The 22,251-nt window shown below is 35.9% G+C and overlaps 1 protein-coding gene across 1 annotated transcript in view; it reads right to left on the reverse strand.

The window, feature by feature from the left end:
• Window positions 1-608: 608 nt before the first annotated feature.
• Window positions 609-22,251, reverse strand: part of LOC145668955 (cation-dependent mannose-6-phosphate receptor-like) — a 51,687-nt gene continuing 30,044 nt past the window's right edge. Inside the window, exons 4-6 of the mRNA XM_081737246.1 lie at window positions 16,998-17,125; window positions 14,213-14,339; window positions 609-1,946 (exon numbers count right to left, since the gene is read on the reverse strand). Of these exons, the coding sequence (XP_081593372.1) occupies window positions 1,836-1,946; window positions 14,213-14,339; window positions 16,998-17,125 (366 nt within the window). The 3' untranslated portion in view covers window positions 609-1,835. The remainder of the gene's footprint in view (window positions 1,947-14,212; window positions 14,340-16,997; window positions 17,126-22,251) is intronic.

The following is a 22,251-nucleotide window of genomic DNA, read 5'->3' on the forward strand; positions in this document are numbered from 1 at the left end:
ATAAGTAAGATAAATGTAGGCATCATCCAATGTAGCAACTGTCATGTTCACCCCTCTCCGGTGTCTTCCCTATAGTTTGAGATAGTTTCTCTTACGTTAGCAATATGGCACCTGAGAAGATTGTGGATGACTGTACGGTGTCAGATTTAATCTTATTAGGGCATGTCACGTTGACGTGGTGGATTCTTCTGGCATGTCAGTCAACGAATTATACGAACCACCTCAGGGGGACACTTCGGTGATAATCTCGAATATGCCTCTTTTATTGTCGAATGCTCCTGCACGGGCCCCATTTTTGTTTACGATATATGTGATCACCCCTATGGTGAAGAAACGTTTCCCCCTCCTATTCGCCAGTACAAAACTGAGTCTAAAAGATAAATAAAGAACCACTATTATCCTTCCCAATACTGGCACATGGCGAAATTACTTAGGTAACAGAAGCAGTCAAATCGGTCTGATATAAACCTTCTGCAAACCTGGGGATTCGGAGCATTCTTTGTTGATTGAAACCAAGAAATCACCAGTGTGTTTAAATATAAAAACCTAAAAATAAAATAGATATTGTGATCGTATGAATTATAGGAACTTCAATTCATAACTTCTACTGTTTTTATGTTCACTTTATTTTGAAGCATGAATGGAACGTTTAAAAAGAAAATCAATGTTACATACAGAAAAAGAAAAGAAAAAATTGTGCACAATCAAGCAGTTTTGAGAGCACATCGTCAGCAAATGAAAACACACAAGAAAATGATAGAAACAAACACGACAACTTTTCAAAGGTATACAGTCTGTGCAATACATCTACGATTGTTACATATTTATTGTCTTGAATATGATTTCCCACGTCGGAATGGAATTTTTAACTTTTAATCAATTCAAGGCACCAATTAAACGTATCATATAAATATCCCAAATGTAGTTTAAACTACCTTAATGTTTTTCATTGTTATTTTCGTTACCAAGCAATTTACTTTTCTCATAAAAAATTGATAATACTACAAGAATATACTCTCAAATCTTATACGAGGGTATAAACTGTACTCTCCAGTCTTATACCAGGGTATAAACTGTACTCTCCAGTCTTATACCAAGGGTATAAACTGTGATACGTACATTCAGAAACAAAATTTTACATCTTTCCTGAGATTACTTGGGAAAGTGAACTTAATGAATCTTCATAGAATATCAACTCATTTTATGTGTACACTTGCAGTGATATTTAATACAGAAAAAAAAAATGGCAAACTTTCAACAACATAAAATCTAGTACTGAATAATTTTTACTCAAAAAAATAAAATATTTGTTGGTGAGTATCCTTAACACAACTGGCAATACTGAAGTGTAACTTTGGTCATTTCCAAGCTAACTACATAAATTGTATGAGTATTATTTGAAATTATCATACAATGTGAATTGTTACGAGTAAATTTGTACAATCTCCTGTACTTCATCAGATCATTTACATACATAATCAAAATTTCTTACAATAAATAGGCATTTTCATGAATGAACTCAAATTTTAACAGGTCTGTACCTGTAATCAGCTGTAATGCTTTTTAACTAACATCATTTCATTATTATATACTTAAAAAAATCCATTATCAAGAGTGCACGTAACACAGCACAGTACCAGAAAAAAAAAATACATATTTATATATTAGCATTTCCTTTGTTTTAACAACAAACTTCCTGAGAGTACGAATCAGTAAGGTGGTGACTCTTATACACCTTTCTGATTATATTTAAATAACGTTGAGTGTACACATACACACACAGATCATACAAACAGGATATTATCACAACATTGTTATCACAGAAGCGTTAACGTTTAAGGCCTCAACAGCGCGTCGTCTCTGTCTTCTGGTTCATTGAAGTTGTTGGTTAAATGACTCCACTCAGTCCTTCGATCAGATTTACGACATATATAGTTACAACCATCCTGAAAGAGATAAAAAATAAACAATTTAAAATTTAAAATCATGGACCGGTCTCTGAGATCGCTATGTTGTGAAGACAAGCAAGTGACATCACACCAAAAATGGTGACAAATCTTGTGGTTATTTTCGTATCTAATGCACACATTCCGTCGACAACAAATGACGCTTACAGAATTTCGTAATACAGTGGTGAGCAATTAAATTAGAGATAGCTGCCGTTTTGGGGAATGGCGGTGTGCTTGGCCCTGCGAATAGGAGAGCGTGGCATGTAACAGCGTAACAGTCAGACCTCGTACGAACTGTGTAACAGTTGACAGGATGAGTAAGACACGAGACCTCAGAGCATTTGATGCCGGCTAGATTGCCGAGGTCAGACATATAGTCCACTCCACTTCTGAAGTCGTCCAGGCACAGGGCTTTTTAAGAATAACCGTATAAGGAGTGCACCGTGAGTACGTGGAACCAAGCAAAACTATCACCACTATGGTCATCTGTCGTAAAGCACGACGCACTGATGACAGGGATCGCCGTCGGATGGAGACAGACAGGTTAAAGTGCAGCATGTTACTTATCAACGACGACCTATGCAGCCATAACATTCAAAATTTTCATCTTGCCATGAGGTACACAAGCACGCGTCCCGCGAGGGTCCTCTCCTCAACATCCTCACAAGGCACACTGACTAACATGAATAAAAGAACACAGTCATTGGACGCTCGAAGCATGGGAATAGGACGCCTGGATAAATGAGTCGAAGTACAAGTTGGTACATGTTGATGGCGGGATACTAGTCCGTCGTCAATCACATGAGCCAATGGATCTCTCTTGCCAGCAGGATACAATTCAGATTGGCGTTCAAGGACTGTTCACGTGGGATGAAATGGGACTCCTGGTACATCTGGCAACGCCCCTAACTGGCAAATGTTACAGGAACTTGCTTATAGATTGTGTTCACCTCTTTATTCTCCTCCATCATTATGCAAGCAACTTGTAGCTACCTACAGCACGATAATGCTCCAGCTTCTCAATCCCGAACTGTGGTTGACTGATTCGATGAGCACTCCATGGATGTGAAGATGATTGCAAGTTCCGATCTCAATCCCTTGAACACTTCTGGGATGTTGCTGAGAGGCTTGCCTCTTAGACCCTGGTCTGGCTAATAATCTTTGTGGATTATGAGAGATTGTGCAGCGATCATTTTCATCCCCAACAGGGATGACTCCCCCCCCCCTTCTAGGATTTTTTTGGTAACGAAGATAGAAACAGAAATAAATTTTATATTGTATAGATAAATTATAAAAAAAGGACTTTTATTTGACTTAAAACAGTTTATCCAACATCTCGCATCTCAACCATTTTGTAATCCAGGGTGTCTACTGAGTGTCATTTTCAAAATTCCAATATATTTCCAGTATATTCAGTATAACTATCAGCAAAATTCCAGCATCTAATACAATGATTTTTTAAAAGTTCTTTAGGAATAATCACACTCTTGATGATTTTAGGCTTGTAATTGTTTCACCATTAAAGGAATATTTTATTTTTAATAAATTTAGTTATCCTTGATCTTTTGAAATACAATGATTTTTTTACATTTAAGGGCCTCCCATCTACTCTCACAGCCTTTCACTTTACCCATTGCTTTAAATGTCTAATTACAAAATGTATACAACTCTTGCAGTAGAAAAATTTACAATCTGAATGAATACAAAATTGTTTCTAAGACGATTAAAACAATTACAAAAAAGTATTGTTGACAAATTACTAGTTTCATGTCAAAATTCCAGTATTTCCAGTATCAAAATTAAATTCCAGTATAATTCAAGTATTTCCAGTATCAGTAGACACCCTGTAATCGTTAGAATCACAGACTTATTTCTTGCAATATTTCTTTATTCATGCGGAAAAGACATTAATTTGCAAGCAGCAAACTAAAGAGGCTCGAAGGAGGTGGAAAGGTCACAAAATGTTTAGGTCTGGAATTTCTGTGGAAGCATCTTTGTGTGTAATGCCAATATCACAACATTCACTCAAATGGATGATGATTTGGATTCATGTTCCAAATTGAAAGAAAAAAAATGGCCGTTTGAGTGTTCTGCTTCTTAAAGCGGAATGTTTTGAGCATTTCCTTGAACTGATTATCTTTATCTAGATCTATCGCCATAGGCAAATCGTTAAAGAATGTGGCATAGCGATTAGCACACTGAAATTACATTTAAATTACATTAGTCCGGGATCCACATTATATGCCCGTAAAAATTTGTGGGTGCACGGAGTTTTATTGTTGCATCGTGTTCTTCGACCTATCGCTTTCTATTTTTTCTTGGGTAGACATCTCAATTATGGTCGCTTACCTCCACAGACGCCATTTTCCAATATGGCCGCCAAATAAGCAATCACCATACATAACTAAGGAACTAAGTCATCTAGGAAAGTAATCTTGGTGTCGAACTATAGGTTTTCGGGGTCAATGAATCCAAATATTATCTTACATTTGCGATATATTGAAGTCTTGTATATAATATAGCCAGGGGCGTACGGAGGAATTTTTTCGGAGGAGGTCCAAAGCTGACACACCGATACCAAGTCATTTCAACTTTAGAGACTTTACAATAGGAGCTCTTGACAAGTTCGACTTTGAGTATATTCACTGCTCTCATGTACATTTGAGAGCCATCGTACTGCCGAGGTTCTTTTTCAACATAAAACATCGGAAGAGATCCACAGAAAAAAAGATTTCACAAACTGCACTGATGAATAGAACTTGTAAACTTTTGTGTGAGCTACCGTGTTGAAAAAAAAAAAAAAAAATACTAAATCGAAGGAAGAGTACAACCAACCCTGCTCTTTCGAACAACTTTAAAGTAGCTGAAGATGTTGGCATTCATTCATCTGATGAGGCATCCAAATGTGCTCTAAAAACAGAGTTTCTTATTTCTCTTACTCAATGTGGTGCGTTTTCAGGCGACACTCAGCACGTATCACCAACGTGGAGAAATATACACTGTTTAATTTCATCCAAAGTTGTACCAATTAAACAAGTTGGGTTTCTGCCAGTTATTTCTTCCCCAGTTACCGATTACGCTACTGTGTGTACTGCCCTTAAAATCTTTGAATCTGTGAGACAACTATTGAGACAACCCAACCTTCCGGTCTTCTGCGACGAAGGAGTATTCTGTACAGTTGCGTATATAGTTCTAAGTAACCCAAAGGAATTTTATGACATATTGCCAATGCTTAAAATGTTTCATTCCACAAAAGTGGCTCTACGGTGTGGTGGGAAGTACCTCCTTGGTAGCGGTTTCGATGATGCTCTGGTTGAAACAGAGATCTTCAGAGTGAATTTAGTTAAGAATGTACTAAATGGAAAATATTATGTTCGGGCGTTTCAAGGAATGTTAATTGTCTCTGAAGTACTCGAGAAAATGATTTGGGATGCTCTCTGGAGTAGTAACAAAAAGGAAGCATACAACAATTTGCTTAAAGAAGTAAATCAATTTCAACTGGCCTTGCAAAATAAAGAAGAAAAATGTAAATTCCTCCATACTCAACTGTTAGTTTCAAGTCAACAACTAAGAGACTGCTATTTAAGATTTGTGAATGAATGTAACGAGAAATCAGAACTTTGCAGTTACCTCAACAATTTCCTTAACATTGAAGGACTCATCAAAATCTTTGTAACGTCTGATCGCGAAGAAACTGGAATTTGCATGTTGAAAGCGTTGAGTCATTAATCCCTATATTTCAGCAATTCAATTACCTGAATTATTTACGTTATGAATCATGATACTTGGAATTAATGAAGCGCCTTGGAATAGATTGTCCTTACTTCCATGAAAAGTTCTTGAATGGTCAGTTTGTAGTTTCTGGAAAGCCGGCACCATTACACGCAGTGGGCCCAGATACGAAACAATTCAACGAACTCTAAAAAGTACGAGAGGAATCATTGGACAAACACGTAAAAGTCAGTACGTCACTGAATGGCAACTGACCTATCAGGAAGTTCTCGCAATTGCCAATGTTTGGAACAATCTTATAAATGCACAGATAGTGAGTCACACAGAAACAGTTTATCATGAATTAACAGGGAAGCAAAGCCAATCGTTTGCTTCAGTTCATAATTGCAGAAGGTAATCCATTCAAATTTGATGGTTCTTTTATTTTATACAACATTGTGACAAAGCAAATTGTTTCTGAGGATGTGAGGGCGAAAATTTTAGGTGTATTAAGAGATACAAGGAGTAACAATGAGAAATTTAGGAAAGAGCTCTTCTTTACCAAAGAAAGGAAACTGACGAACAGAATTGAAAAAGTCTATGTCCCCACCTTCGAAACTCTTACCACAAACAACGTAACTGTGACACCTGCCATAATCAAATCAAGGGATTTTGCACAGATTCGGAAGAAAATCACATTGCAAATGAAAGAGGTTTGACAATGAAAGAAATACTATCTCACGATCTCGTAAATTCAAGTTAGTTGTTTGAAGGTGATGCACCTTTGAGACCAACATAGTATGTGCAAGTATCGCATTTGGGGAAAAAGTCGACAAGAGTACCTCATTTCATTCAGAATTTCAAACACGGACTACTGTAGTTGTTGATTTCTTGTCGCAGATAAGAATGTTGAAAATGTCAGTATTTAATAACTTTGGAGAAGCAATAAACGATGTTACTGAACGAACCACTAAAGTATGTCCAGCCAAAGAAATACACTTTATTTTTGACAGTTATTGTGACAATTCACTCAAAGAAAGTAAGAGAGTACGTCAATCAGGCACTACCGGATCTATTCATCTTGCTTGCCTTCAGTCTCAGACTCATATACCAATCCAAACTGAAATTCTGGAATACCGTTCAAAATAAAATAAAACTGCAAGCATTAACACACAAAAAAGTGATATTTGAAAAACCTTCAACAGACTTAATTCTTGTTACAGGTGGAATGGTAATAAACGACAGTGTCTTCCTGCTACAATATGCTTAAAAGGAAACGTAACTAATACTGAAATGCTCACATCAAAGATTGAAGAAGCTGACCAAAGAATTGTACCTCACACATACTGGGCACTTGAACGCGGCGCGCAGCGAGGTGTCCAATGATACTAATGTGGCTATTTTGTTACTAAGATATTTTGCAACCTTGAGTAGTAAAGGGCTGAAGCAATTGTAGGTAACGTTTGAGGTGGGAGAAAAGAATCGTTTCATTCCTATTCACCACTTATATGATACACTTAGACACAAAATGAGTAGCGTCGGCCTCAAGGCTCACATTCTCACTGGCAAGGGCATTGTAAGTAAAGTGGGTACAAACAATGCAGCACTGAATGCACAACCAACAAATTATCTTCTTCATTTTGCTGAAACAAGCAGTCTCTCAGCTGAAGACATGAGAAATGCAGAAACATATTTTACGAAAGTTTGGGCGAAATCGACTAAAGTAGAAACTTTTTGATGGTTTATGCTATGAAATTTGTCGACTGATCCCTAAACCCATCAGAGCTGCAATTCACTTTATCTACTATTCGAGGTCCCAATAAACGTGCGTACTTGGTCATCGGAGAATCTCTGTTGTCATTAGAAAAGGAACATATTACTGAAAGACCTGGAAATTTGGATGGGAGGAAGTAGACGGTTTCCTGAGACCGAAAAAGTGTTTCCGATCTTTACCAGATGCTGTATTGCGAGTGTGTTCTTGCAAAACAAACAATTGTAAACAATATATATGTAAGAAGTTTCAACTGTTGTGTACAATGTATTGTCTTTGTTACAAGCGCTGTGAAAATTCTCAGCTGTAAGTCACATGTATTTTGTTTCAGACTTATAAATTTGGACGCATATTAGGTAATCTTTAATCTTTATTTGCAAAAATAAACTACTTTTAGTGCTTTAAATAATAAGGTTGCTCAAATGTGAGGTATAAGATATGTGCGGGAAAGACTTAAATTGTAAAAGGGTAACGCAGTGCTCTTTATGAAACCACTTGGTTTTGTGTGTTGATATTGATATTTTATATTTTGACACAAAAAATAGCATATATTAAACATGACAAAATAATACTAGACTGTAAATATTGTGGTTACTAAAATGTTGTTTATATGTGGGAAGTATTGTAAGAATACTCAGTTGTTTAGCCACATCAGCATCTTTTCTAATGGTTCAATTTGTTTATATTAATGATATTTTGGACCATTAACAAATGTTAATTCATAGTGGTACTAATAGCACAATATTTGATTTACTGCTTTTACATATATTGTAAGCGAAAAGCCATTTTGTATATTAACTTTGTTTCCGAAATAAAGCCTTTTCAAAAAGACAAATTATTAATTTCTTATAATTTTGTTCAAATCTATTCGAAATAGTCAAATCATGATAATAGTATTAGACACTAAGGTGCATTCGATATGTCTTGTCCCGTACGTCTCATTTGCGTAATTATTATTTCAGAAGCCTTCAATGTTTGGTTGTTTTTAATATTTATGATATTGTAGCGTCGTTAGTTTACAACACTGAAAAATAAGTGTGGTATTGTTTGTTTTTAAATGTAGATTTGAAATTTGTAATAACCTGACGTAGTGACTTTTTAAAAAATACAACTTTGTGATGGATTTGCAACACTGTCAATATGTTGGTATTGAAGAGTACGCCAAAATGTGTCTCTCTCTGTGGTGAACAAATATAATTGAAAACTTCTTTTGATTCGGTTTGTGGTTTTCGAGATATTCCCGTGGATGAATTAAAATGGTCCACCTCTATATACATAGTGTATCTTTTGTCTGTAATATATAGAATTCTTCAATATATAGCAATTTTATGGTAATATTTCACTTCCTTGACCTCTAAAACCTATGATTCGACACCAAAATCACTTTTCTAGGTGACTTAGTTTCTTAGTTATGCATGTTGGTTGCTTATTTAGCGGCCATATTGGAAAATGGCGTCTGTGGAGATAAGCGACCATAATTGAGATGTCTACCCAAGAAAAAGTAGACAACGATAGGTCGAAGAACACGATGCAACAATAAAACTCCGTGCACCCACACATTTTTACGGGCATGTACTGTGGATCCAGGACTACATCATGAAAATAGCAAACTTACTACTTTCAATATATGCGGTTTTTATTTTATTTATTTTGTAATAACTTATTTATTTGGTAATAACGTATGTAAGTTACTACAGAATAAATACAAATATTATTTAAAACGTAGTTAACAAGAAACACAGACAGCGTGATAAGTCATCAATTACCGTTGAGTTCATTTTTCTAGTCGTTGCCTTAACTTATATTTTTGGGTAATTCAAATTCTCATCACACTGTAATTTCTATGGATGTCAACACTGAAAATTCTTCCGATTCCTATTTTCGGGTGTAGAATAACATTATCTATTATTGAGGTAAGTTACATTTCATTATCTCTTTTCATTTACGAAAAACTGCCAAAAGAAATATTGTTAGCTTTTGAAAAATATTTAGTAGTCTGCCACCTTAAGCTGCATGTCTACGTCTCATATACTGAAAAGAAACTTTTTTTTTTTTTTTTTTTTTAAATATCATGCTTAGTACGACATTCACAAAGACATTAAACTCATGTGGTGGCTTTTTCTACAGTGAATTACACGCCCTGTCAGCAACTAGCAAATTGGAAGTTACTACACATCTGCATGAGAGTGAAGGGTGCTGAAAAACTGTAGAGCCACATTCCTTCTAGAATACATATCTCTGATTGCCGTTCTTAGATTTCAAATTATATGTCTCTGGTTCTCTACTGATTGTTCTTGGGAAGTTCAGAGTATCAGTCCATTCCTAACCTTTCTCATAATCCATAGTATCTGTTGCAGTTCAAGTAAAATGTAATATATATATATATATATATATATATATATATATATATATATATATATATATATATATCAGTTTTTAAGGATGGAATTATAGAATGAGCTCCTTCTATTGTTTGGCATTCATATTTGTCTGTGATACGAAATTGGGAAGAGCGGAAATGTTGTTGGTTCACCGCTTAGCATCCTATTATTATATGCATGGTTTCCTGGTATTATGTGCATTATTACGTACAGGAATTTCTGTTAATTTCCATTCTTGCTAACTTTGACTTCGTTTCGGCCTCTCAATGTATTATTGCTATTGCTACCATGGCAACGAGCGTTGGTCAGTTATCAACGATTTTGTAATGGTATATAATTCAATATATATTCCTCTTGTTTTTAAAGTACTATGTGTAATATAGGTTTGATCGAGTGGTCAAATACTTAATCACACCCTCCCTTTCTTCTATGGATGGTTGATAGCCTGGTGTCATATTATACATTTCAGTTACAGTGACCCTCGTTTCTACAGGGTTCCTACAGTATTTTGAGATTTCCCGACTTTTAATGACTCTCTATAGAAATTCCTAACTACAGGAAGTTTCTATAGAATCAGCCTTCTCCTCTCCCTACAGCCGACTGTTGCTTTTGATATAATGATTGATTACTATTATATATATGGGGATTGAAAGATCCACTAGCGGCAATGGCGAGTACTTTTTACATTTGGCGAGTATAAACACTGTGACTGCAAAATGGTCTGGCTAGTAGATTTTTTGGCTGGCTAGTACTTGCAAATAAGATTTTCAAGCCCTATATTTTGATTATAATACGAACGGCAACAAATATCCAAATATCACAACATCATAACTATACAAGAAAGAATAAATGTGAAGCTTTTTTCCTTCTGCTCTTTTAATTTTTCTGCATCAATTACACCTTATTCTCTTGATATACACGTTTGCTTTCTTCTTCTAATTCCTCGAACCTTGCATCCAGCGCCCTCTTCGTAGCTTTGTTCTGTTCTTGTTCGTTTCTTTCTCTGGTCCAGATATTCTTGATAGCGTTTCTGTGCATTTGAAACATAACCCAGCATCTTCCTTGAGATCTCGACATTCTGGACTCCACCTACTTCTATAGTGCTGCCAAAATGTCTTGAGCCGTGGCAAAAATGTGAACTAAAGTTCACACCCTCGACACACCCATGCGTTGAGCCAATAAGGGTTCAGCTGTTGCTAAACGAGAGAGCCTTAGCGAAAGAGAGTGGAATTCCTTCAGCCGATAGCAGCGCCTGGAACGGAAGACTAGGTGTCAAGTCAATGTGGTATATCTTTAGAATACTGTCGTACACTTGGCACTGTGCCACAACTGTTTTCTCCAGCATGTTCTCTACTAACAAAGATTTATTTATAGAAAAACCATCTTCGACCTTCGACAGTTACGTTGCCGTGACAGAAAATCATGGAGATCTTTACAACATACCATAACTGTTTAAAATCCATCTTGTCCATGAGAAACTTCCTGAAGGAAGTATCCAGTCCTTCTTCTCCACCAGACTGAAAGATTTCCTCAAGCTTCTTTACTCCCAGATTTCAGAATAAAGATTACTGTTTCTTGGCATTTTCAGCTATCGCATCTCAAGGATGCACATTGTGCATCCCTTGGAGGAATAGGGAAAATCTATCGTTCAGTCAAAGGAGATCACTGGATAATGTCAGGACTCAAATAATGACAAAGCTCTTGTGGCCTTTGCTTTAGAGGACTTCTTTCTTGCAGTTTTCTTAACACTGAACATAAAACATTATGACACTTGTCCAGAAATTTCTCCTTGTTCTTCGATGTCAAAGCCCGCAATAGACGATTTACTGCAAATCCTATATAATATTCTTGCTTGCTATCAGGTTTCCGATTTGCCAGTTATCAATACAATGGAATGATGTGCTTCCACTTTTCATTACATCTGATTTCTCACAGCAGATCCTAAGATCTCTCAGAACCTGATGAATACCGTCAAGAAGATAAGGAGCCATCGGCTTTACTGCGGGAACTTTTGGAGAAAGGGCTAGCTCTCTTCGGAAAGTAGCCTACTAAAGGCCAGCTTACACTTTATAAATAGATCACTGGCAACCTTCCTACAACAACAATCTCGCTAAAAGTATTTTCCATTTTTTATTTCCAAAACAGTTGCTCAATTTCCCTGACTACCAAAGAATCCTCTGATTGTAGGAACCCTACTTTTAACTAGTTATTTTTTGGTCTCTTTGGTGACACTATAACCATATTATCTATCTATTAAAATGCTACAAAGACAATAAAAGCGCCACAGCTCCAACTTCTAACGTTTAATTTCAGACCTTTGATTTACAGTTATTTGTGATTTCACGTTTAACGACGACAAATATTTTAAAATATGTGTCCTTTAAATAAATAATTTAAATAGATCTTTTTCATAAACTTCACCATTTAAAATTATTGTTCAAAACCTTTGTATTTTAATAAGTTTTCTCCAAAATCAATGCAAATGAATTGTGCTGCCATCTCTGGAGTTCTTTTAAACTATACGTTAGTAATCGTTTATATGTTTGTGGCCAAACTTTTCGACAATGAGATCTCGGAAGCTTCTAGATCTAGACAGGATCTAGAACGATGAAGCTTTCACTGATCTATTGCAAATTTTGCGTAGATTGTCCAGTTCTAACTGAATATTTTAAAAAACATGGCCATTATCTCTTTATTACATTTTTACGGGTACACTGTAAGTGTTGAAATTAAAAAAAAAAAAAAAAAAAACTAAAGCGTCATATCCTACGCACTATACATTCCAACACCACATGATTCTATATATGGATTGCATATCTCTCAGGTGTATTTCATGGCCAAATTATAATGAAATACGAAAGATAACCATTTCTCCACTCTAAGTTGAATCTTTATTGTTTGGAATGTTTTGCTCAATGAACACAATATATCACTGGCATTAATTAATTGTGTGTGTAATGTATTTACTTATTACATACTGCATGCAAGAAGAAAGAAAACACTGATCATGCATGAATTAAAAGCTCCAACCGGAAGTAGGCTCAAATCTTGCAAACGGTGCGAGATATGTAAAAGGTAATCGAAAAAATCTCCCATTTAGGTATCTCTTGCCGATTTTTATCAAGACTTCTTTCACTTGTGCGTGTAAAGAGACATGTACAAATGTTATGAGGAATGACAAGGAGATTCATGCTTATATGTGACAGATGCGCTGTGTAGAGAGCGCAAGTTCAGCTAGTATATATATATATACAAGGTGTGTAAGAAAATAATGAGACTAGCAACACTGCGGGCGATCTGGCAACGTTGTGTCTACCGACCTGTGCTAGACCGGTTTCTTTAGTCCTTCAACTTCCTCAGTCCGAGTTACAGCTCCGTACAGCTAACACATTATTTTTGACAGCGCAATCAGTGAAGGTGTATTTTTGTTGTGTGTTACAGAAATGGAGTATCGGAATTTAGAGCAACGTTCTGCAATAAAGTTTTGTGTTAAACTTGGTGAATCCGCGAGTGTGACTTTTGAAAAGTTGAAACAGGAATATGAGGAACATGGCTTATCAAGAGCAGAAGTTTTCCACTGGCACAAATAATTTTTAGAAGGCTGAGAACACGTTAAAGATGAACCTCGCTCAGGGAGACCTTCAACTTCAAAAACTGACGAAAACGTTGAACGTGTGAAGGCTCTTGTGAGATCAGACCGTCGTTTAATAATAAGGATGATGAGTGAATAGTTAAATTTAAGCACTTTCACCGTACATCAAATTTTGACAGACGATTTGAACATGCGAAAGATTTGTGCCAAAATGGTGCCGAAAAACCTCACAACTGAACAGAAGGACAATCGAAAAAGCGTGTGCGTTGAGTGAATTTTTGACCTCAAAACGCATTACTGTTGTTCTTCAACCCCCCTATTCACCTGATTTAAGTCCCTGTGACTTTTTCCTTTTTCCAAAATTGAAACATATCCTACAAGGACGTCATTTTGGAACTCTGAAGAACATTCAAAAGACTGTGACCGACCAGTTAAAAGCCATACCAGTTGAAAACTTCCAGCGCTGCTACCAAGAGTGGGAACAACGACTCCGCCGGTGTATAGCTGCCCAAAGGAACTACTTTGAAGGGGATAACATTGTTGTTTGAAAAACATGAAAACTTTAGTTAGTACAAAATCAGTCTCATTACTTTTCTAACACACCTAGTATATATATATATATATATATATATATATATATATATATATATATATATATATATATATATATATATATATATATTATAAATCTCTTCATGAGATATCACACTATTCTGGAATAATGACGGATTATAGTGGCTTTAGAAAAAAATGCTATTAATAACCACAATAGAAACACAATATTTTGCGTGTTAAAAACCGTACTTACAGCTTGAAGATTTCCCAATTCTCTCCACATTTCATGATTAGGGATCTGCTCAAATCCTTTGGCTCCCATCACAAGTCTTCGATAAGCTATTCCTACTAACAAGTATACGCCAACGGTAGTAAAGAAGCTGAAATTAGGAAATAAGTAATTGGTGAGTAAAGATTAAAAAAAAAAAAAAACTTTCTATTTGTAACTTTTTTAAATGCAAAATATACATTCCTCATTAAAAAGATATGAATTCATTCGGCATCTCAAAATTTTATTAGAAAGGCAATATGTCTATTGTAAATTCTGTGGAAAATACGAGGGTCAGTCAATATGTTCTTGCCCTCATATAGAAATAAACTAGCTATTTATATGTATGAAATGACCCAATGTCTCATGAAACTAATTATGAACTTTTATGATTCTAGGTTCAAAACTGTTCAAGATATGGCATCTGGAAGTAGTAAAAGTGTCGAACTGTCAAAAGTGAAATATCGAGCAGTCATAAAGTTCCTATATCTGAAGGAGACGAACCAAAGATCTATGACGAGTTGAAAAGTGTTTATGGTGACATGTCCTCATCCTTAAGCACTATTAAAATATCGAAGGGACAGCTGAAATGTGGACGCTTGAGTTTCGAGGACGAACTGAGAGATAACACACTTTGTTCTGCAATTTCTAAGATTGTGAGGGCGTTATTCTTACAAATTACTTAGCCAATGGGAATAGTGTGAGTGGAAAAAGTTCGTAGTGATATTCTGAAGATAAAGCGCCGTGGAAGCTCACCAAAGATATTCGTCTCTTAGTGGCCAACGCTCCCGCCTAAAATGCCCAGAAAACTATGAATGTTGTGCAAAGCTTCAGCCACCAATTACTGCCACATCCGCCATTCATGAATTATAACTGTCATGTCGTCGTATGAGAACTAGAGTAACATATTTTATATATATATATATATATATATATATATATATATATATATATATAATACAGGGTGTAAAGAAAGGTTGTTTACAACGCTTGGGCGCCTCACTTTGCCCTCATAACGTCCGCGGCATGCTTCGCATCCTTTGGGGAATCCCTTGCGCGCTCGCCTTGTACACATCTAATCTTAGTATCTTTGGATAGTCCATGTTGAGAGTCTGTGTAGGCCGCCTAACACAGCCCTTCCATCTCTTGTCGTTTTGCCAGAATTAGTCTTCAAAGTTTATTTTTCCAACCTTTTAGACGTCCGTAACTCGGTTAGGAGGCCGAGATGGACATTGTGTTACATAGACATTTTTACTTGTTTTCATCTGTAGAATCACCTCCCAAGCGTTGTAAACAACCTTTCTTTACACCACACATATATATATATATATATATATATAGGATGTTTCAAAACAACACGGACAATGTTTAGAACGTGATTCCTGACTCGAAGATAAGACAAAAAGTAGAGACCAATTTTGGTCCAAAAATGCTTAATTTCCAAGTTATAGGCTGCCGAAAACATAAAAAATTAATTTTAAAGGTCCACATCTCCAAAACTATGGAACCTACCGTAATCGGGTCAAGACTTCACTTAGGAACCAACATCTGAGCTATCCAAAAATATTATTTAAGAACTCTAAGGTACTCATGCAACAATTTTTATAGAGGGAGTTTGGCTATGGGCATATAATTTGAAGCACTCACCAAATATCTCTATAAAAATTGCTGCTAAAGTACCGCTGGATTCTGAAACCTGTATTTTTGGATAGGGCACATATTAGTTCCTAACTGAAGTCTTGACCCGACTACGATGGATCCCATAGTTTTGGAACTATGGATCTTTAAAATTCATTTTTCCATGTTTTCGGCAGCCTATAGCTCCGAAAGGAAGCATATGTGCACCAAGGTTGGTCTATACTTTTTGTCTTATCCTGGTATCAGGAATCACCTCTTAAACGTTGTCAGTGTTGTTTTGAAACACCCTACTATGTATTCTAAGATTTTTTAAAAAAAAATAAGATGGTAAAAACACTATTGAATAGCAGTCAAGGCATGGCAAAGTAGGTTCAATAACCCTCAAATGACACTAAGTGGGGCTTTCAGAATTATGTACACTCATGTCCAAAATTATTGTCGCATGTCTATAAATATGTTGTTGTAGGAATATAACTTGGTAATGAATTCGCCCGGTATTTCTTACAATGTTAGTATGTGTATAATCGGTAAAAATATGTATGTGGCAAATTTCATGTCAAAAGAGCAGTAAATAATAACAATAAAACGAAAATAAAACTTTCTTGACCATTTAAAGCAACAATTTGTTTTACTCATTCTAATTTTCATATTTATAATTCTTTTTTATGAAATTTACCGCAAATATACATTTTTTAATTATACACATAGTATCAGTATTAAACGTACCCTGTAAAATCATTATCAAATTATATTCTTACAAGAAGACAGTTATAGATATGCGACAATCATTTTGGACATAAGTGTACATACATACATCCAAGAAGAAGAAAATCCCATTCTTAAGAGTTCCATTTCTCTGGTTCTCATACGACGATATAATATATATATTACAATACATTATCTTAGTAAAGATGAGAATGTTACAAATAAGCTACTAACCATATTGAAAGAACTATTTACTGAACAAAATTTTTAAAAAGTCAATTTTTAAGTAGTTACATTTATCTTATAATTCTTATTTTCCTACAATAAGAGTTACATAATTGTAAGTTTATTTACACTTAACATAAAGCATTTACCAAAAAATAAATAAATATGATTATTCAAACCCATCCTATAACTTAATACTCACATGATACAAAAAATAGAACCATTGCTCAGTCCTTCGTTTGCGTAACAAACATGCGGCGTTAAGACTTCAAACATATAAAAGTGCTCATTCTCCCAATTTTGGTTTTCTTCAAGGAAAGTCACTTTGGTCTAGAAATAGAATCAAGAGACAATATTCACTTATCAATAGAAAAACAATAGTTTATTCTAAAAGTTGGTTTCTAATGTACAGAAACTATCAAACTTTCACTTTAATCAAGAAACATACAGTAGGAAGCTTAGATTAAAACTTTCTATTATACTTCCATTGAAGTTTTCTATAATGGTTTATTTGTTGCAGTTAGCGTCTCTTTTCAGCATGAAATCTGAACTGTAATGTGTTCAAATTTTTGTGCTCTCTCACCGGGAACCGAACCGGCAATGGTTCTTTGAAGGAAGGAACCTACCAAAGGCTCATGTGCTAGCCATTAGACCAGAGATGAGGGTTCTATAATGGTTTTAACAAAATATATTTAAATTGAATATTGATCAGTGCTGAATGTTAGATTATCGTTTCTAATCAAAAAACACTTGAGTTTCTCTCAATTTGCGATTATGATTTATGTCGAGTTTTGTTGTAAATACAGAGGTTGATTCATTTATATTGAGCCGAAGTCAATGTGCAACTGCACCGCACATGCGCAACTCATCGCCGTGAGATTGTCACGAGACAAGCTGGTATGGTCAAGCGTAGTCTGATGTCGAAATTGAATAGATTCTGGAATGGGTTCACTATGGCACTTTCCGACGCTAAGTTCACGGCGTTGCGCATCATAGAAATGTGTAGGTCGTATCTTTGTGAATCCTATTATAAGTAAATATGCGGCACAGAGTCCTGGACCCGTCACACCGACGCAAGCAGCTAGAAACCGGTTTTCCGTGTATAGGACCTCGCCGCTATTGCGTGTGGTTCGACGTATGGTAATCTCCGAAAATCTCCACACACAGCGAGTGATGTCAAGAAAATACAGACATACATACAACTAACAGCGTCATTCACAATGATTTATGTCTCACGGTCGTTCGCAAGATTAGTGTTCACGTCCTGAAACCATGGGATATGGCTGAATAAAAAAAAAGGTATTGCAGGAGGTTTAATGAATGTCATCTTGTACGTGATCGGCAGAAGCTTGTTGTTGCCCTTGGGGACACGTGGTTTTACCTCAAATACTGGTAAAATTTGTAGCATTAGAGACCTGTTGACGCTATGAGCTGAAGCACGTTCTTCCGCTAGTCAGAACCGTAGCTAGGGGGAGGGGGGCGAGCGGGGTGGTCGCTGATAGCAAGAGGACGCCGAACGAGCAAGAGGAAAGAAAAGTGTTGGAAAAGAGCAAACGACGCGGCGCCTCGTTTAAGTATTGGCGCCTTATTAAATCAATATTGGTGTCGATTTGCAAAGAAATCAATTTGTTACAAATTTTCTAGCCCGATCCGCTCGCAACTCACACGTTTCAATAAGAGTCACAACAAGTTTTTATTTATTACTTCGATTTGTTTGTCAATGTGATATACAAGGTGCCGAGTAATGATTTATAGTGTAAGCAGGAGCGGTTTCAAACTCGGAAACGGTCAAAGTCTGAAATACGTGTTTGGCGTTGTGATTGGGATGAGTTTGGTTAGTTAATCCCGCTTTTCTACCCAATCGGATTAATCACGATGGTGAGAATGAAGGTACGAAAATTAGAGGAGTGTAGAGACCAAGGATATTATAAAATAGAGGATCTGCCCATATGTATCTTCATCCTATTAACTCAATGAAGCCACAAAACAACAGAGCATCGGCACGTCTGATTGGCTACTCTCGTTTCTGCTATCGTCTGATTGGCTACTTTCGTTTCCGCCATTAATGTTTGCTCAAAACATTGCGATATTATTGGGCGGAGTGGGCAGAGTGGGGATGGTGAAACTGTGACGCATAGCTTCAAGATTTTGTTGTATGGGCAGATCCTCTATTTTATAACATCTTTGGTAGAGACATACGCAAGCTGCTCTTCGCGCGGGAATACTAAAAATGAACGTAAACAAGGGTAATGATAACATTTTCGAACTTGCAGAATAGGGGCTTAAGGAGTCACAACTTAACTCAACGAATTTCGTCTTTTTCTAACACTGATCACTACGAGTAATTTTTCTTTATTCCATTGACATATGGAATGCTTCCAATTTGAAGGAATTTATTGGGATCATTTCTCCATCAACTGCTTGTATCGCCCGGATATTTTTTCTGTGCATACGTATCTAGTTGTGTTTTGTTTTATCTACATCCATGCAAAATATATGCAGCGTGTTTCAAAACAACACCGACAACGTTTGGGAGGTGATTCCTGATACCAAGATATGACTAAAGGTATAGACAAACCTGGGCGCACAAATGCTTCCTTTCCGAGTTGTAGGCTGCCGAAAATGTTGGTCTAAAGCTCCAACTTTAAAGGTCTTAAAGGTCTATAGCTCCAAAACTATGGGACCCACCGTACTCAGGTCAAGACTTCACTTAGGAACTAATATGTGGAGGAAATTTGGCTACAGGTATATAATTTCAAGTGTCACCAACTATATCTATAAAAATTGTTGTGGAAGTACCTTAGGATTCTGAAACACGCATTTTTGGATACCACACATATTAATTCCTAAGTGAAATCTTGACCGACTGCGGTTGGTCCCGCAGTTTTGGAGCTACGGACCTTTAAAGCTCATTTTTTCATTATTTTCGGCAGCCTATAACTCTGAAAGGAAGCATTTGTGTGCCCAGGTTTGCCTATACTTTTTGTCTTATCTTGGTGTCAGGAATCATCTCTTAAACGTTGTCGGTGTTGTTTTGAAACATCCTGTACATTATATATATATATATATATATATATATATATATATATATATATATATATATATATATATATATATATATATATATATATATATATATATATATATATATATATATATATATGTGTGTGTGTGTGTGTGTGTGTGTGTGTGTGTGTGTGTGTGTGTGTGTGAAGGAAAAGTCTGTGTTAGTGTACTTTTAACATGTTAATTAATAATATGTAATATTAAATTCAGAACATTCATTCATTAAGAAATTAAGTAATGACTATAATTTTAAATATATGTAGTAATCAAACTATATTTTGGATTTTAAATACGAACATATTCTTCAGCTCCATCAATTATTCACAAAGCAGGATTCTACTGAATTTCCGTTATACTTCACAAAATATTTCTTTTTTCACCGTATAAGAAAGAACCCTATGGCCTATGAAACCCGGGGGTTCAATGCAGCGTTTGTACAGCCTCTCCAATGACTTTTATCCTTACCCAACTAGATAGTTTCTACTTTATATTCCCATTTCTCCGAGATCCATCTTAATAGTGTCCTCCCATTTGAGCCTAGGTCTTCCTAATGGACGTTTTCCGATTGGATTTCCAGTTAAAACTTTGAAAGCGTTCCTATTTTCTTCCATTCTCGCTACATTATCTGTCACCCAAGCCTCCTACATTTGATGACTAGCAGTGTTTGGTAAAGGGTATAAATTATGCAGTTTCTCGTTATGAAGTTTCCGCTATTGCTCGTTCCTTTTGGGTCAAAATATTCGTCTTAGGATTTTATTCTCAAATATTTCAGTTTGCATTCTTCTTCTAAAGTAAGTGACCATGTTTCGAAACCATATAGAACAGACATGATTATCGTTTTACATATTTTAAGCTTCAAATTCCTCGACAGAATTCGCAACAACAAGAGAGTTTGAACTGAGCAATAACACGAATTCCCTGCTTTCCATTGACATTTAATTTCTTCGTGAATATGATTTTGGTCTGTTAATGTTGATCCTACATACTTGAAAATATCCACTTTATCGAAAGTATTATTTGATATTTTGACACATCCATAAATTACAGTATTACGACCCCAGTGAACTTTCATGTATTTAGTTTTTTCCTGCATTTACTTCTAAACCTGCAAGCGTTAATAAGGCCTCTGCATTTGTTTCTAATGTTTTCCTATCATCTCCTATCAGATTTACATCATCAGCATACGCCATAACCTGGTGAATACCATTTAGCTCTAGGCCTTGGTTGCTATCTCCCTTTTTCAGGATATTCTCGACGTGGAAGCTCGTGGACAAGAATTTTCCTATTCGGACTCTACTTTGGGATTCATTTAAATATATCTTAATTACTCTGATTAGCTTTTTCGATATTCCAAATTCTGCAAAAATACTGTACAATGTTTCTCTTCTAATAGAATTGTAAGCCTTTTTAAAATCAATAAATAATTGATGTACCGGGGTATTGTGTTCCCATTTCTTTTCGAATTGTCAAATGGTAGATATTTGGTCGATAGTTGATTGATTTCGTCTAAATTCACACCAATAATTTCATCTGCGCACGGGATCAATCTTGCTAATAAAATGTTTGAGAGGATTTTATAGGATGTTGACAGAAGAGAAATGCGTCGATAATTTTTACAATCTGCTTTGTCGCCTTTCTTGTGAATTGGAACAATGATTTATTCTTGTGGTAATCCCTCCTTGTTCAAGATAAAGAGAATGAGTTTGTGCATCTTATTCCAAACTTTTGTCCTCCAGCTACAATTAACTCAGCCGGAATTTTGTCTATACCAGAAGATTTGTGTTCGTTAGCGATTTCTGTTTGGCTAGGCTCTAGAATATATAGCTCTGCTATGTGCATTTCCCTTTCCCCACGAACATTAGTTTTTGGCTGTTAAGAAATCGTCAAAGAAATCTTTCCATCTATTCAAGATGGCATCTGGTCAGTGAAAATTCTTCCATCATCTCTCTTTAAATTATACGCACGAGGTTGATACTCTTTCTTAAATTCGTTGATGCCCTTACACGTGTCTCGATTTTTTACTATTATCTTCAAGTTCATTAATTTTAGTTTTCCAAAAATCCAGTCTCTTTGTTCTACACATTTTGGAAGTTTCCCACCTAATGTCAACGAAATTTTGTGTAGTTATATCGTTCGGATTTTGTAGCCAACCCAGTTTCGCCTGTTTTCCCTTCTCCGCTAGTTTGGTGCATTCCTGGTCAAACCATGGTTTGTTCCTACGTATTTCCGCGTGCCTCATTTTTTTCTTACTGAATTTTAATGCTATCCCTAATTTGAACCCAAGTATCCTCAATACCAATGCTTTCAAAATATTCTAAAACCGAGAATCTATTCGACACTTCAATCTGGTATTCCCCTCTAGTCTGGCTCTCCTGTAATTTCTTTAAACA

The sequence above is a fragment of the Thermobia domestica genome, chromosome 13, assembly GCF_964235325.1.
Source record: "Thermobia domestica chromosome 13, izTheDome1.hap1.1, whole genome shotgun sequence".
Taxonomy (NCBI): domain Eukaryota; kingdom Metazoa; phylum Arthropoda; class Insecta; order Zygentoma; family Lepismatidae; genus Thermobia; species Thermobia domestica.